The following is a 13,438-nucleotide window of genomic DNA, read 5'->3' as shown; positions in this document are numbered from 1 at the left end:
GTTAGGAGACAAGGGAAGGAACTTTCTTAGATCAGTGTGTGCTGGTGATTTTATTGCCTTTTCCTCTTAATTCAATCCCACTCTTTCTCTTCCTCAAGTCTTGACCACCCAGCCCCCTACCCCAGGAATCATGGGGGACAAGTCTGGGAGACCACAGAAAAAACACCAATGACACTGAGCTATTAGAGATCAAAACTGGGTCAGGAAGAGCTCATGTTAAGCTTTCACATGTGCTAAGAACGCTGAAAGAAACATACTGATTTCCATCTTGATAGTGCCGGCTAATTGACAGATGTGGGACAAGATGAGGGAGAGGTCAAAATCCCCCTAACTTCCCAAAGCAAGACAAGAGTATAATGATCAGAAACGTAATAGTAGTGTCAGAAGCACACAATCAGCCATGGACGGTGAAACACATAATGGTTCTATCTGTTCTGAGATTGCAAAAGCACAATTATTTTCATCAGGATAAAAAATAAACACGAAGAAAAACTATACTGTTGAATGGAACATGCTACAACCTATGTTTATGGAGCACATTCCAAGTTGTATATGCATTATCTACGATCCTCACTATAAGCCAGCATTTAGAAATTAGTAACTTCAGGCCGGGCGCGGTGGCTCACGCCTGTAATCCCAGCACTCTGGGAGGCCAAGGTGGGCGATTCACGAGGTCAAGAGTTCAAGACCAGCCTAGCCAAAATGGTGAAACCCTGTCTATACTAAGAATACAAAAATTAGCCAGGCATGGTGGCGGGCACCTGTAATCCCAGCTACCTGGGACGCTAAGGCAGGAGAAATGCTTGAACCCAGGAAGCGGAGGTTGCAGTGAGCTGAGATCATGCCATTGCACTCCAGCCTGGGCAGCAGAGCAAGACTCTGTCTCGGCAAAAAAAAAAAATAATAAAATAAAATAAAAAAATTGACTTCACAGATAGGATACATTTGCTCAGAAATTATGAAAACTGCCCAAGGTCACCCAGCTGGTACAAGTCACAGCAAGGAACTGAACTTGGTGACAGTCACTACTGATTCTAAAAGTCTTACTCTTGCCTTTTTTTTTGGCGGGGGAGCAGGGACGGAGTTACACTCTTGTTGCCCAGGCTAGAGTGCAATGGCGCGATCTCAGCTCACTGCAACCTCTGCCTCCTGGGTTCAAGTGATTCTCCTGCCTCAGTCTCCCAAGCAGCTGGGAAGCTGGGATTACAGGCGCCCACCACCACACCCAGCTAATTTTTTTTTTTTTTTTTTTGTAGAGATGGGGTTTCACCATGTTGGCCAGGCTGGTCTCGAACTCTTGACCTCAAGTGATCCACCCGCCTTGGCCTCCCAAAATGCTGGGATTACAGGTGTGAGCCACTGCGCCTGGCCAAAACTCTTAGTCTTTCTACAATCTCTAACAGTGGGAGAAATGCTCTGGGCAGGTGCTGTAGCAAACACAGACTGCATATCAGGCAGAAAGATCCCAAGATTTGTCCCAGCCTTCAAATGGGATGGCCTACTCTCTTTTCAGTGAGAATACTTCATTTCTATTATTACCCTAACTGCAAACTGTATTCACCCAATTTTGCACCAAAATACAGCATCCCCAAGAACAGAACACTCTCTCTCTTTTTTTTTTTTTTTCTAAAGAGACAGTGTCTCACTCTGTTGCCCAGGCTGGGGTGCAGTGCAGCGATCATGGCTCACCGCAGCCTGAACTCCTGGGCTCCAGCAATCTTCCCACCTCAGCCTCCCAAGTAGCTAAGACTACATGTGGTTGCCACCATGCCTGGCTAATTTTCTTTTTTTATTTATTATTACTGTAGCAGGATGAGCCACAGACAAAACTCCTCAGTCACCGGATTAAAGAAGGAAGACGGCGGGGCGCGGTGGCTCACGCCTGTAATCCCAGCACTTTGGGAGGCCGAGACGGGCGGATCACAAGGTCAGGAGATCGAGACCATCCTGACTAACACGGTGAAACCCCGTCTCTACTAAAAATACAAAAATCAGCCGGGCGCGGTGGCGGGCGCCTATAGTCCCAGCTACTTGGGAGGCTGAGGTAGGAGAATGGCGTGAACCCGGGAGGCGGAGCTTGCAGTGAGTGGAGGTCGCGCCACTGCACTCCAGCCTGGGCGACAGAGCGAGACTCCATCTTAAAAAAATAAATAAATAAAAATTTAATAAATAAATAAATAAGGAAGAGGTTTTTTATTCCGCCGGGAGCGTCCGCAGACTCGCGTCTTAAGAGCCGAGCTCTCCGAGAAAGAAATACCTGGCCTTTTTAAAGGCTTACAACTTTAAGGGGTCCACGTGAAAAGGGTCGTTATAAATCAAGCAAGCGTGGGAAATGTGACTGGGGGGCTACATGCATCAGCTAACAGAACAGAAAGTTTTACAATGCTTTTTTCCTACAGTGTCTGAAATTTACAGATAAGTAGTTTAGGTCAGGGGTTGATGTTATTATTACTTTGTTTAACTCCTAGGGCCAGATGGTAGTGCCAAGGTTGTCTGGCTATTTATCTTACTTTTGTTTCTTCCTCTCTCTCCTCCTGTCTTGTGAACTAGGCAAGGTGAGGGGAGGAGGGCAGCAGGAGTAGTGGTCTCCTTCCTTATTACTATTATTATTGGAGAGAAAAGGTGTTACTGTTACCCAGGTCTCAAACTCCTGGCCTCAAGCAGTCCTCCCAATTTAGCCTCCCAAAGTGCTAGGATTACAGGCATGAGCCACTTCATCTGACACAGAGAATTCACATATCACCCCTTCTCCACTTTTTTTTTCTTTTTTTGAGACAGGGATTCACTGTGTTGCCTAGGCTAGAGTGCGGTGGCACCATGCCGGCTCACTGCAGCCTCAGCCTCCTAGGATCAATCAATCCTCCCACCTCCGTCTCCCAATCAGCTGGGACTACAGGCGCGCGCCACCACGCCCAGCTAATTTTTCGTATTTTTAGTAGATACCGGGTTTCGCCATGTTTCCCAGGCTGGTCTCGAACTCCTGGGATCAAGAGATCCACCTGCCTCGGCCTCCCAAAGTGCTGGGATTACAGGAGAGAGCCGCTGCGTCCGGCCCGTCTCCACTTTTAAAATTTCCAGTGACAGAAACTGTGAAAAGCAACAAGAGTTGTGTGTTTTAATATCCTAAACTCGAAGACAAACATAAATGTAAATAAAAACTGTCAGAACTCTCTGCAATCTTCAGTTTGGGTCTTCCAGGCTGCTGCAGCGTTGTTCACAAATCCACACACCTCTAAAGGCAGGCACAGAGCGCTTTCCTGGGTAGTCGGGTGGCCTGCTGGTAGTTGCAGGCTTCTGGTTTCCCACCTTAATGGCGATGGCAGGGCAACCTGTATTGGTGATGCTCTTTGCACAAGCAGTTCTTTCTGCCCGAAACGCCCTTCCCCAGCCTTTGCCTTAATAAATACCACTCTTTCTTCAAAACTCTGCTCAACAGGGGCGCCTTTTTGACGAGCTTAGTCGTCAGACTCCCTAATACAGTTCATAGTTTTCACATTTTTGTACAATCTGTTCAAGTTCTAACTCCCCGCCCAAAGGGCTGCGAGCTCACCGCCGGCGCTCATGCCTAGCACCACGGCGAGCGAAGATGCGGAGTTCATAAAGCAGAATTACCCGGTGTTATCATTCTCAACACTAAACCAGCTCACCCTTTTCCGGTAAGTAGTTCCTGATAGTCCGGCCCAGCCCTCCGCCCGGCCCCGCCCTCGCCTGGCTCCGCTCTGCGCCTGCGCCTTGGGAATCGAGGCTGGGGTATTCTCCAATCCCCTCGCTGGAAGACTTCACTATTCTCCTCCCTGTGGGTGGAGCGAAGTTTGGGCACTTGGGTCCTACCGTTGTTATTAGTCTTTAGTCGTAATTAATATTAAATAACAAAATTAAATGGGTTTATTTTTCGTGAAAAGTTAATTCTCCTTGTTTTTGGCTTTGCCCCTCATGCACCAAATGGTACAGTCCCACACCAGCCAGCTTCCCTACCCAACACCCCTGACGCCTGCGACGGAGAGGCGCCTTCCGTGCTGTCGTCATCACGTCGGCCGGAGCTGGCGCTGCGTCCTGGGCCACGCCTCCCGGCGCAACGCCGCTCCTCCCCGGTTACTAAGCGGCCTTGGATACCTGGCCGCGGGATGCTGGGCGGCGTCAGGTGACCGGTGGTCGCTGGGCGTCAGGTAAAGGGCTACAACAGTGGTGGGCCGGCTGGGGCGGTGGGGCGGCCTGGGAGCTGGCGAGGGCCTCGACACACTCTTCGAGGCCGCTGGGCCAGTCATAGAACATCCAGGGTCCACCGGGGTGAAGTAAACTGTGGGCGCGGACGTAGCCCGGGGTCCTGGCGCTCTGGCTGGGCGCCCATCTGCAGAGCCTTGGGTGATGCGGCTTTTTTAGTCGTTCCGCTGACTATGAAAGAGCATCGGAAGAGGAATCGTAAAGTCTTAATCTCTCTTCTGTCGTGGCTGCGATGCCTCGGTATTCATGTGGGAAATATTGATTTGACTGGTAATGTTATTGAAGAGAAAGCGAGAGAATGGTTGTGCAGCGTTACCCAAATATTCGTTATTTTTACAGTTTTAAAGGCCTTATAGTGTCATTAAGGAAATGCATTTCTAGCTAAGTCTGACAGTGCAGGAACGCAGACCTGCTACTCTCACCAGGGGCTGAACTAACCGAACAAAAAAAATAGATGTGTCACATTAGTGGGATCATGGAGGGGGCAGTTTTTCAACTGGACAAAATGATGTTAAAGTGCTTAAAGAAGAAGAAATATGTGAAAGTAGCCAGGAAAATTCTAAAATTAATGGTAATAAGGGAAATTAGCTCTCCAGAGCCACCAGATATTATAACATAAAGGTATAGCAATTAAACTACTTAGAAGATGGGTGCAGCAGTGTGGGCCCGTAGTCCTGGCTACTTGGTAGACTGAGGCGGGAGGATCCCTTGAGCCCAGGAGTCAGAGACCAGCATGGGCATCAAAGGGAAACTCTATCTCTGAAAAAAATAAATAAATTTTTAAAAAAGAAAGTTTGGAACTCAGCAGGAGCTTACAGGCAGATAGAATATATTAGAACTCAGAATAAGAGCCAGTTATATATAGGGATTTATTATATAGGGAAGGTGGTACTGAATTTCAAATCAGCATTAGAAAGGTGAATTGGGGTCAGGCAGCTTTTTTAGTAATTTAGAAAATTGAACCAGTCGAGCGAGGTGTCTCACACCTGTAATCCCAGCACTTTGGGAGGCCAAAGTGAGTGGATCACTTGAGGTCAGGAGTTCCAGACTCCTGGCCAACCTGGTGAAAGACCGTCTCTACTATCGCGTGCGCCTGTAATCCCAGCTACTGGGGAGTCTGAGGCGGGAGAACCACTTGAACCCGGGAGGCAGAGGTTGCAGCCAGCCGAGATTGCGCCACTGCACTCCAGCCTGGGTAACAGAGCGAGACTATGCCTCGAAAAAGAAGGGAAAAAAAAAACGGAATGAAGCCCGTTTTGAGCACCACAATAATTTCCAAATGGACTAAAATTTAAATGTTAAAATATTAAATCACGAATTAGCCGGGTGTGTTGGGCGCCTGTAGTCCCAGCCACTTGGGAGGCTGAGGCACGAGAATCTCTTGAACCTGGGAGGCGGAGGTTGTGGTGAGCCGAGATTGTGCCACTACACTCCAGCTTGGGCGACAGAGCACACTCTGTCTCAAAAAAAAAAAAAAAAAAGGAAAAAGGAAAAAAAATATTACATTGCAAAGTACTGAAAGAAAGCATTGTTCAATTTATTTATAATCTTAGAATGACAAAAACTCTTCTAAATGTTTCATGTCATCCAGAAGCCAGAAAGGAAAATATTAATACTTTTAATTCTATAAAATTTAAAATCTCTATGGCCTGCAAAATTCAACCAAACCAAAAAAAGTATCAGAAGCCAAATAAATTTAAGAAAATATTTGTTTAATGATCAATTAGAAAATTATGAAACCTGACTGGGTGCAGTGGCTCATGCCTGTAAACCAGCACTTTGGGAGGCTGAGGTAGGAGGACCACTTGAGGCCAGAAGTTTAAGGGCAACATAGCGAGACCTTGCTTCTGCAAAAAATTCAAAAATTAGCTGGGCACTGGTGCGCACCTGTAGTCCCAGTTACCCAGGAGGCTGAGGTGGGATGATTGCTTGAGCCCGGGAGGTCAAGGCTGCGGTGTATCGTGATTGCACACGATACATTCCCAGCCTGGGTCACAGTGTGGGACTTTTATCTCAAATAAGAAGAAGTTTTTAAAAAGAAAAATTTCAAGAGAAAAATGATTGGAGTACCTGGACAAGAAAATCAGAAGAAAAGAAATACAAGTGGCAGAAATCTATAGCAAGGGACCACTATCTCACTAACTTCAAAGTGGAAATTAAAACAGTAATGAGGGCTTTTTTTTTTTTTTTTTTTGGCAAAGACGACAAAGACTGAAAATAGGATTGTGTGGAAACAGAAGCATGTTAGTGGAAGTATAAAATCATAATTTTTTGGAGGGCAATTTGGAAATGATTTACTCAGCCATTCAATAGGTAAGAATCTACAAATAGGCAAAGTGCAGAAAAACATGTTGTTTAACATTGATGTTTTTAGTATTGTTTTAGAAAATATTTGATAAAAGATGTCAATCAGTATATGACTGGTTAAATAAATTATGGTAGATCCATAAAATGAATACTGTGCAGCTGTTTTTGTTGTTGTTGTTGTTTAAAGACAGGGTCTCGCTCTGTTCTCTAGGCTGGAGTGCAGAGTGAGGTGATTGTGGCTCACTGCAGCCTCAACCTCCTGGGCTCAAGCAATCCTCTCACCTCAGCCTCCTGAATAGCTGGGACTAAGATATGTGCCAGCATGCCCTGCTGATTTTTGTAGAGATGTGGTCCAGGCTGGTCTGGAACTGCTGAGCTCAAGCGATCCTCCTACCTCAGCCTCCCAAAGTGCTGGAATTACAGGCATAAGCCACTGCACCCAGCCCTGTGTAGCTGTTTAAAAGAATATGGTAGATCCATGTGTACTGACAAAGAAAGATGTCAAATATACAAGGTTAGGTGAACCAAATGTTTCAGAGTAATGCGTGTGGTAAGATCCTATTTCATAAAATAAAACTGTAAGTTAATATATGTATAAAAAGAATGTAGGGCCGGGCGCAGTGGCTCAAGCCTGTAATCCCAGCACTTTGGGAGGCCGAGGTGGGCGGATCACAAGGTCAGGAGATCGAGACCACAGTGAAACCCCGTCTCTACTAAAAATACAAAAAATTAGCCGGGCGAGGTGGCGGGCGCCTGTAGTCCCAGCTACTCAGGAGGCTGAGGCAGGAGAATGGCGGGAACCCGGGAGGCGGAGCTTGCAGTGAGCCGAGATCGCGCCACTGCACTCCAGCCTGGGCAACAGCGTGAGACTCCGTCTCAAAAAAAAAAAAAAAAAAAAAAAAAAAAGAATGTAGAACTGGGTGCAGTGGCTCACCCCTGTAATCCCAGCACTTTGGGAGGCCAAGGCGGGCGGATCACGAGGTCAGGAGTTCTATACCAGCCTGACCAACATGGTGAAACCGTGTCTCTACTAAAAATACAAAAATTAGCCAGGAATGGTGGCCCTTGCCTGTAATCCCAGCAACTCAGGAGGCTGAGGCAGGAGAATCACTTGAACCCAGGAGATGGAGGTTGCAGTGAGCCGAGATCATGCTGTTGCACTCCAGCATGGAAGATAGAGCAAGACTCCATCTCAAAAAAAAGAAAAGAAAAGAAAAAAAGAATCTAGAAGACTATACCCTGCGCTTAACAGTAGTTAGCAGTGATGAATCAGGTTGGAAACATGGTCTTGGGACACAAGAGCAGGGTGATGGCGGGGCAGGGCCATAGGTGTAGGCTGTTGGGAGGGTCTGGGCAAGAGGTGGAAAGCAAAAATGGGTAGGGGAGGGCTGGGTTGGTTTTGGTATTAGGTTTCTGTGCTATGCTTTTGCATTTCATTCTTGACCTTTGAGAATTGTAGGAATTTCCTAGATAGGTTTCAGTTGTATGCCCTTTCTTGATAAATAGTAGTAGAAGGCAACTATTTATTGCTTTTAGGGTCTTTGGAATATTGTTTATTGATTTTCTGATCCCTTCTTTCTTCCGTAAGGTAACCATGGAGAAAGAGCTGCGGAGCACCATTGTTTTCAATGCCTACAAAAAGGAGATATTTACCACCAACAACGGCTATAAATCCATGCAGAAAAAACTTCGGAGTAATTGGAAGATTCAGAGGTGACCGACCATGTATATTGTTTTCCCTTCTAAATGATATTGTCCTGCTGATAAAGCTGAGAAGTCTTTATTTTCTTATGTAACATAGCTTGTTTAGGTGGGAGAAGCTCAATTTAAAGATTATTCAGAATTAGGTCTGGCGCGGTGGCTCACGCCTGTAATCCCAGCACTTTGGGAGGCTGAGGCAGGCGGATCACAAGGTCAGCGATCAAGACTGGCCATCACGGTGGCTAACACCTGTAATCCCAGCACTTTGGGATGCCAAGGCGGGTGGATCACGAGGTCAGGGGTTCAAGACAAGCCTGGACAAGATGGTGAAACCCCATCTCTACTAAAAATTTTTTAAAAATTAGCCAGGCATGGTGGCAAGTTCCTGTAATCCCAGCTCCTTGGGAGGCTGAAGCAGAGAATTGCTTGAACCTGGGAGGCGGAGGTTGCAGTGAGCCGAGATTGCGCCACTGCACTCCAGCCTGGGCAACAGAGTGAGACTCTGTCTCAAAAAAAAAAAGAAAAATCAAGACCATCCTGGCCAACATGGTGAAACCCCGTCTCTACTAAAATTACAAAAATTAGCTGGGTATGATGGTGCCTGCGTATAGTCCCAGCTACTCGGGAGGCTGAGGCAGGAGAATCACTTAAACCCAGAAGGCGGAGGTTATAGTAAGCTGAGATCGCGCCACTGCACTCCAGCTTGGTGACAGAGCAAGACTCTGTCTCAAAAAATAAAAAAATTATTCATAATTAAATAAATTCTTATTAAAAGATCTCTTGGACAGGACGCAGTGGCTCATGCCTGTAATCCCAGCACTTTGGGAGGCTGAAGCAGGCAGATCACTTGAGTTGATAGTGCGTGCCTATAATCCCAGCTACTAAGGAGGTTGAGGGACAAGAATTCCTTGAACCCAGGCAGTGAAGCCTGCAGTGAGCCGAGATCATGCCACTGCACTCCAGCCTGGGCAACAGAGGGAAACTGTCAAAAACAAAAACCAAAAAACATTTCTTCTGAAATCAGCAATTAGGATATTATTAAAGCAGCATATTATTAAGTTGTCTTCCAAATCACACACCAAAAAATTATTCTAATTATACACATGTAGCTTTTTAAGATTTAGAGGCTTTCTTCATATTTTGACTGAGGTCAGTACTAGGGAAAGGAAACATGAGAATTAAATGAGAATAACTTTGACTTTGTGTATGTGTATGTTTCTTCTTAATAGGTGAGGATATGTAACCATACGAGCTGATGGTAGGGCTGATTGAATTAGTAGTTGAGGACTTCCTTATGCTTTAGCATGGCTTGATTTGAACACCTTGACTTACTGGAAGTATTTGGACAGAGGCCAGATGACTCTGGGGCAGGCCTTAGAGGGAATTCTCACTTTGGGAGAGAGACTGGACCAGTTACATCTAAGTCCCTTCATCTCTGAGCCTCTGTGGCCTCTGCTTCCAAATAGTTGAGAGACTAAAACAATACATAAATTGATTTAAATTATGGACCTAATATTTGCTTTTAAAATTGTATTTCTAGCTTAAAAGATGAAATCACATCTGAGAAGTTAAATGGAGTGAAACTGTGGATTACAGCTGGGCCAAGGGAAAAATTTACTGCAGCTGAGGTAAGAAATATCCACTAAAGAAGGAATATGGTGAAATGATTAAGAGCCTGGGCTCTGAAATACTGGATCTGAATCCTCCTTCACCACTTACTGTGTGGCCTTAAGGTAGTCACTTCATCTCTCTTTTCATCATGGAATTGTGATGATTAACCGAGATGCTTCATGTAAAGTATCAAACACATGGTGTGGGCCAATTAAATATTAGCCACATTTCTTTTTTTTTTTTTGAGAGAGTCTCACTCTGTCACCCAGGCTGGAGTGTAGTGGCGTAATCTCAGCTCACGTCGACCTCCGCCTCCTGGGTTCAAGCAATTCTCCCTGCCTTAGCCTCCTGAGTAGCTGGGACTACAGGTGCCTACCACCACGCCTGGCTAATTTTTGTATTTTTAGTGGCAGCGGGGTTTCACCATATTGGCCAGGCTGGTCTCAAACTCCTGACCTTATGCTGCCTACCTCAGCCTCCCGAAGTGCTGGGATTATAGGCGTGAGCCACTGCGCCCGGCCACTAGCCACACTTCTTTGCTATATTTTTGCTTTGAAAATAGGAAAATTCTGCCAGGTGCGGTGGCTCATACCTGTAATCCCAGCGCTTTGGGAGGCCGAGGCAGGTGGATCACCTGAGGTCGAGAGTTCGAGACCACCCTGACCAACATGGAGAAACCCCATCTCTACTAAAAATACAAAATTAGCCAGGCCTGGTGACGTGTTCCTGTAATCCCAGCTGCTCGGGAGGCTGAGGCAGGAGAATCGCTTGAACCCAGGAGGTGGAGGTTACCGTGAGCCAAGATCATGCTATTCACACTTCAGCCTGGGCAACAAGAGCAAAACTCCATCTCAGAAAAAAAAAAAAAAGGAAAATTCCATTTAAAATAAAGATGTTTATTATTCTGGTTTATGGAATGGATAAAGAATGATAAATGTAAGGCCCAGAATACAAATGACAAGTATTGGTGAGAATGGGAAGTTATTGGAACCCTTCCACACTGATGGTGGGAATGTAAAATGGTACAGTCACCATGAAAAACAGTATGGCAGTTCCTCAAAAATTTAAGCATAAAATTGCCATATGATGGCTGTGTGTGATGGCCCATGCTTGTAATCCCAGCACTTTGGGAGGCCGAGGCATGTGGATCACTTGAGGTCAGGAGTTTGAGACTAGCCTGGCCAACATAGTGAAACCCTGTCTCTACTAAAAATACGAAAATTAGCCAGGCGTGATGGTGTGCACCTGTAATCCCAGCTACTTGGGAGGCTGAGGCAGGAGAATCACTTGAACCTGGGAGGCAGAGTTGCAGTGAGCAGGGATCGGGTCACTGGACTCCAGCCTGGGCAACAGAGGGAGACTCCATTTCAAAAAAAAAAAAAAAAAAAAAAGCCTGCCATATGATCTAGCAATTCCACTTCTGGGTATATGCTCAAAAGAATGGAAAACCGGATCTCAAAGAGATAATTGCACACCTATCTTCTTAGCAGCACTATTCACAATAGCCAAAATGTGGAAATAGCCCAAGTATCCATCGGCAGATGAATAGATAAGATATGGTATATACATACAATGGAGTATTATTCAGTCTTAAATAGGAAGATAATTCTGATACATGCTACGACATGAATAAATCTTGAGGACATTATGCCAGATGAAAATAAGGCAGACACTAAAAGACAAATACTGTATGATTTCACTTATGCAAGCATGAGGTATGTAGAGTAGTCGAATTTGTAGAGACAGAAAATAGAAGGGTGGTGATTGCCAGGACCTGGGGGAAGTGGGGAATGGAGAGTTGCTGTTTAATAGGTATAGAGTTGCAGTTTTGCAAGATGAAAGCAGTTCTGCAGATTGGTTGCCCAACTGTGTGAGTATATTTAATACTGCTGGACTAGGCCAGGCACAGTGGCTCACACCTCTAACCCCAGCACTTTGGTAGGCTAAGGCGGGTGGATCACTTGAGGCTAGGAGTTCGAGACCAGCCTGGCCAACATGGTGAAACCCCATCTCTACTAAAAATACAAAAATTAGCCGACGTGGTGGCGCACGCTTGTACTCCCAGTTACTTGGGAGGTGGAGGCGGGAGAATCGCTTGAACATGGGAGGCAGAGGTTGCAGTGAGCCGAGATTGCGCCACTGCACTCCAGCCTGGGCGACAGAGACCCTGTCTGAAAAGAGAAAACAAAAAAAACTGCTGAACTATATACTTCAGAATGGTTAAGATGGTAAATTTAGGAAAAGTTAGGTGTGTTTTTTCACAGTCAATAAAACAAAAATCCCAGAACATAGAAAGAGCCATTTTACAGAGAGTGGGAAGTACCTTTGTGCTCAGAGAGAATATGGGGAGTAGGGAGGATGAGGCAGGGCAAGGCCAATGTGGTCCTTAGATTGAGGCCGGCCACGGTCTCCTGCTGTTTCTCTGGGTGGTGCCATGGGGAAGAGGTCCAATGGGGAGCATTTCTAGTGTCCTTTGTTTCTCAATTTGATTGCAAGGCGAACTTCCCCTCTGGGAATGGCATGGAGAGAGACATGATTGTTTGATCAGGTTAATTGACAGAAGGAGTAGGAATTACCATTGGCATTGTGGAAGTAACCAGCAACTCCAACCCACTGAGACCTTGAGGGAAATGTACACACAGAGGGCAGTGGCCTGCAGAGCAACACTCTATTACTTGTTGGGCTTTGGCTCCATCTCCCCATCCACCTAGCGAAGCCAGTGAGAGTTGGCCTGATGTTTGCCAGGAACCAACCAGCCTCGGGAACACAGGGGCATCCAGAGAGAGGGTCAGAATTTGGTGCCTGGGCCTTTTCCCAAGTGGAGATGGGTGCCAGGCCAAGCCTTAGTTTGGGCTTCCAGGGATGGAAGGCTGTCGCATCCAAGAGACACAAGTCCTTCGAGAGGCAAGTTTGATGTAACTTTATCCTAATAAAACGTCCTCTCCCAGACCAGTCCCTGACACCATGCCTTCTCTTTGGAGTTGGAGTGAGGTGGGAAGAAAAGGGAGAAAAGCTATTAGCTTTTTTTTCTAGGAACCAGCATGCCCTTGTGTTACAGTTCTTCCAATAGGCTCATGCTGGTGAGATCACTGCTTTCCTTGTCATAGCTGCTAGCCTCCTAGACTGTTACCCCTGGAGAGCTGTGTGATGCCTTTTTCATGTTGGCTTCCAGAAACTTCTGTGACAGGACAGACATCATATGTCTGATATTTGGTGCTAGTATCAGGCTAGAAACTAGGCTGAACAGTCTTCCCTTATTTCCACCTCAACTGCATTAACGCATCAGACTAGCTTTGTGGTGGTATTCAGTTACGACCAGGTAACCACATGGCTGAGACGAGTATTTTCCAACCCTAACAGACCAGCATCCACCTATATTACCAGTGCCAACTTTGTTACCCTGAATTGAAATGCAAAGATAATCTAAACCACCACCATTAAAAAAGTAAAGCAATACAGCTTCCTAACTTTAATGTACATAAATTAGAGGATGATTTATGAAAGAATATATGTATTTCAAATTGTAAATGTTTAGGCATATATATACTAGGAGAATATACATATTTCAGTTTGTTAATGCTTGGTCATACATACATTA

General features: G+C 45.7%; 1 protein-coding gene across 4 annotated transcripts in view; it reads left to right on the top strand.

Annotated features, from left to right (window-relative positions):
- Window positions 1–4,034: 4,034 nt before the first annotated feature.
- LOC105496381 (intraflagellar transport 52) overlaps window positions 4,035–13,438 on the top strand; it is a 60,951-nt gene continuing 51,547 nt past the window's right edge. For 2 of the 4 annotated variants that reach the window (XM_071079263.1, XM_011766763.3), the window contains exons 1-3: window positions 4,035–4,166; window positions 8,117–8,241; window positions 9,770–9,857. In XM_071079263.1, the coding sequence (XP_070935364.1) occupies window positions 8,123–8,241; window positions 9,770–9,857 (207 nt within the window). In that variant the 5' untranslated portion in view covers window positions 4,035–4,166; window positions 8,117–8,122. Of the gene's footprint in view, window positions 4,167–6,421; window positions 6,535–8,116; window positions 8,242–9,769; window positions 9,858–13,438 lie in introns of those variants that run through there. The other 2 variants (XM_071079264.1, XM_011766764.2) reach the window with 2 other exon arrangements.

Source organism: Macaca nemestrina, chromosome 15, assembly GCF_043159975.1.
Source record: "Macaca nemestrina isolate mMacNem1 chromosome 15, mMacNem.hap1, whole genome shotgun sequence".
Lineage (NCBI taxonomy): Eukaryota > Metazoa > Chordata > Mammalia > Primates > Cercopithecidae > Macaca > Macaca nemestrina.
This window is presented reverse-complemented; position numbering and strand designations above follow the sequence as displayed.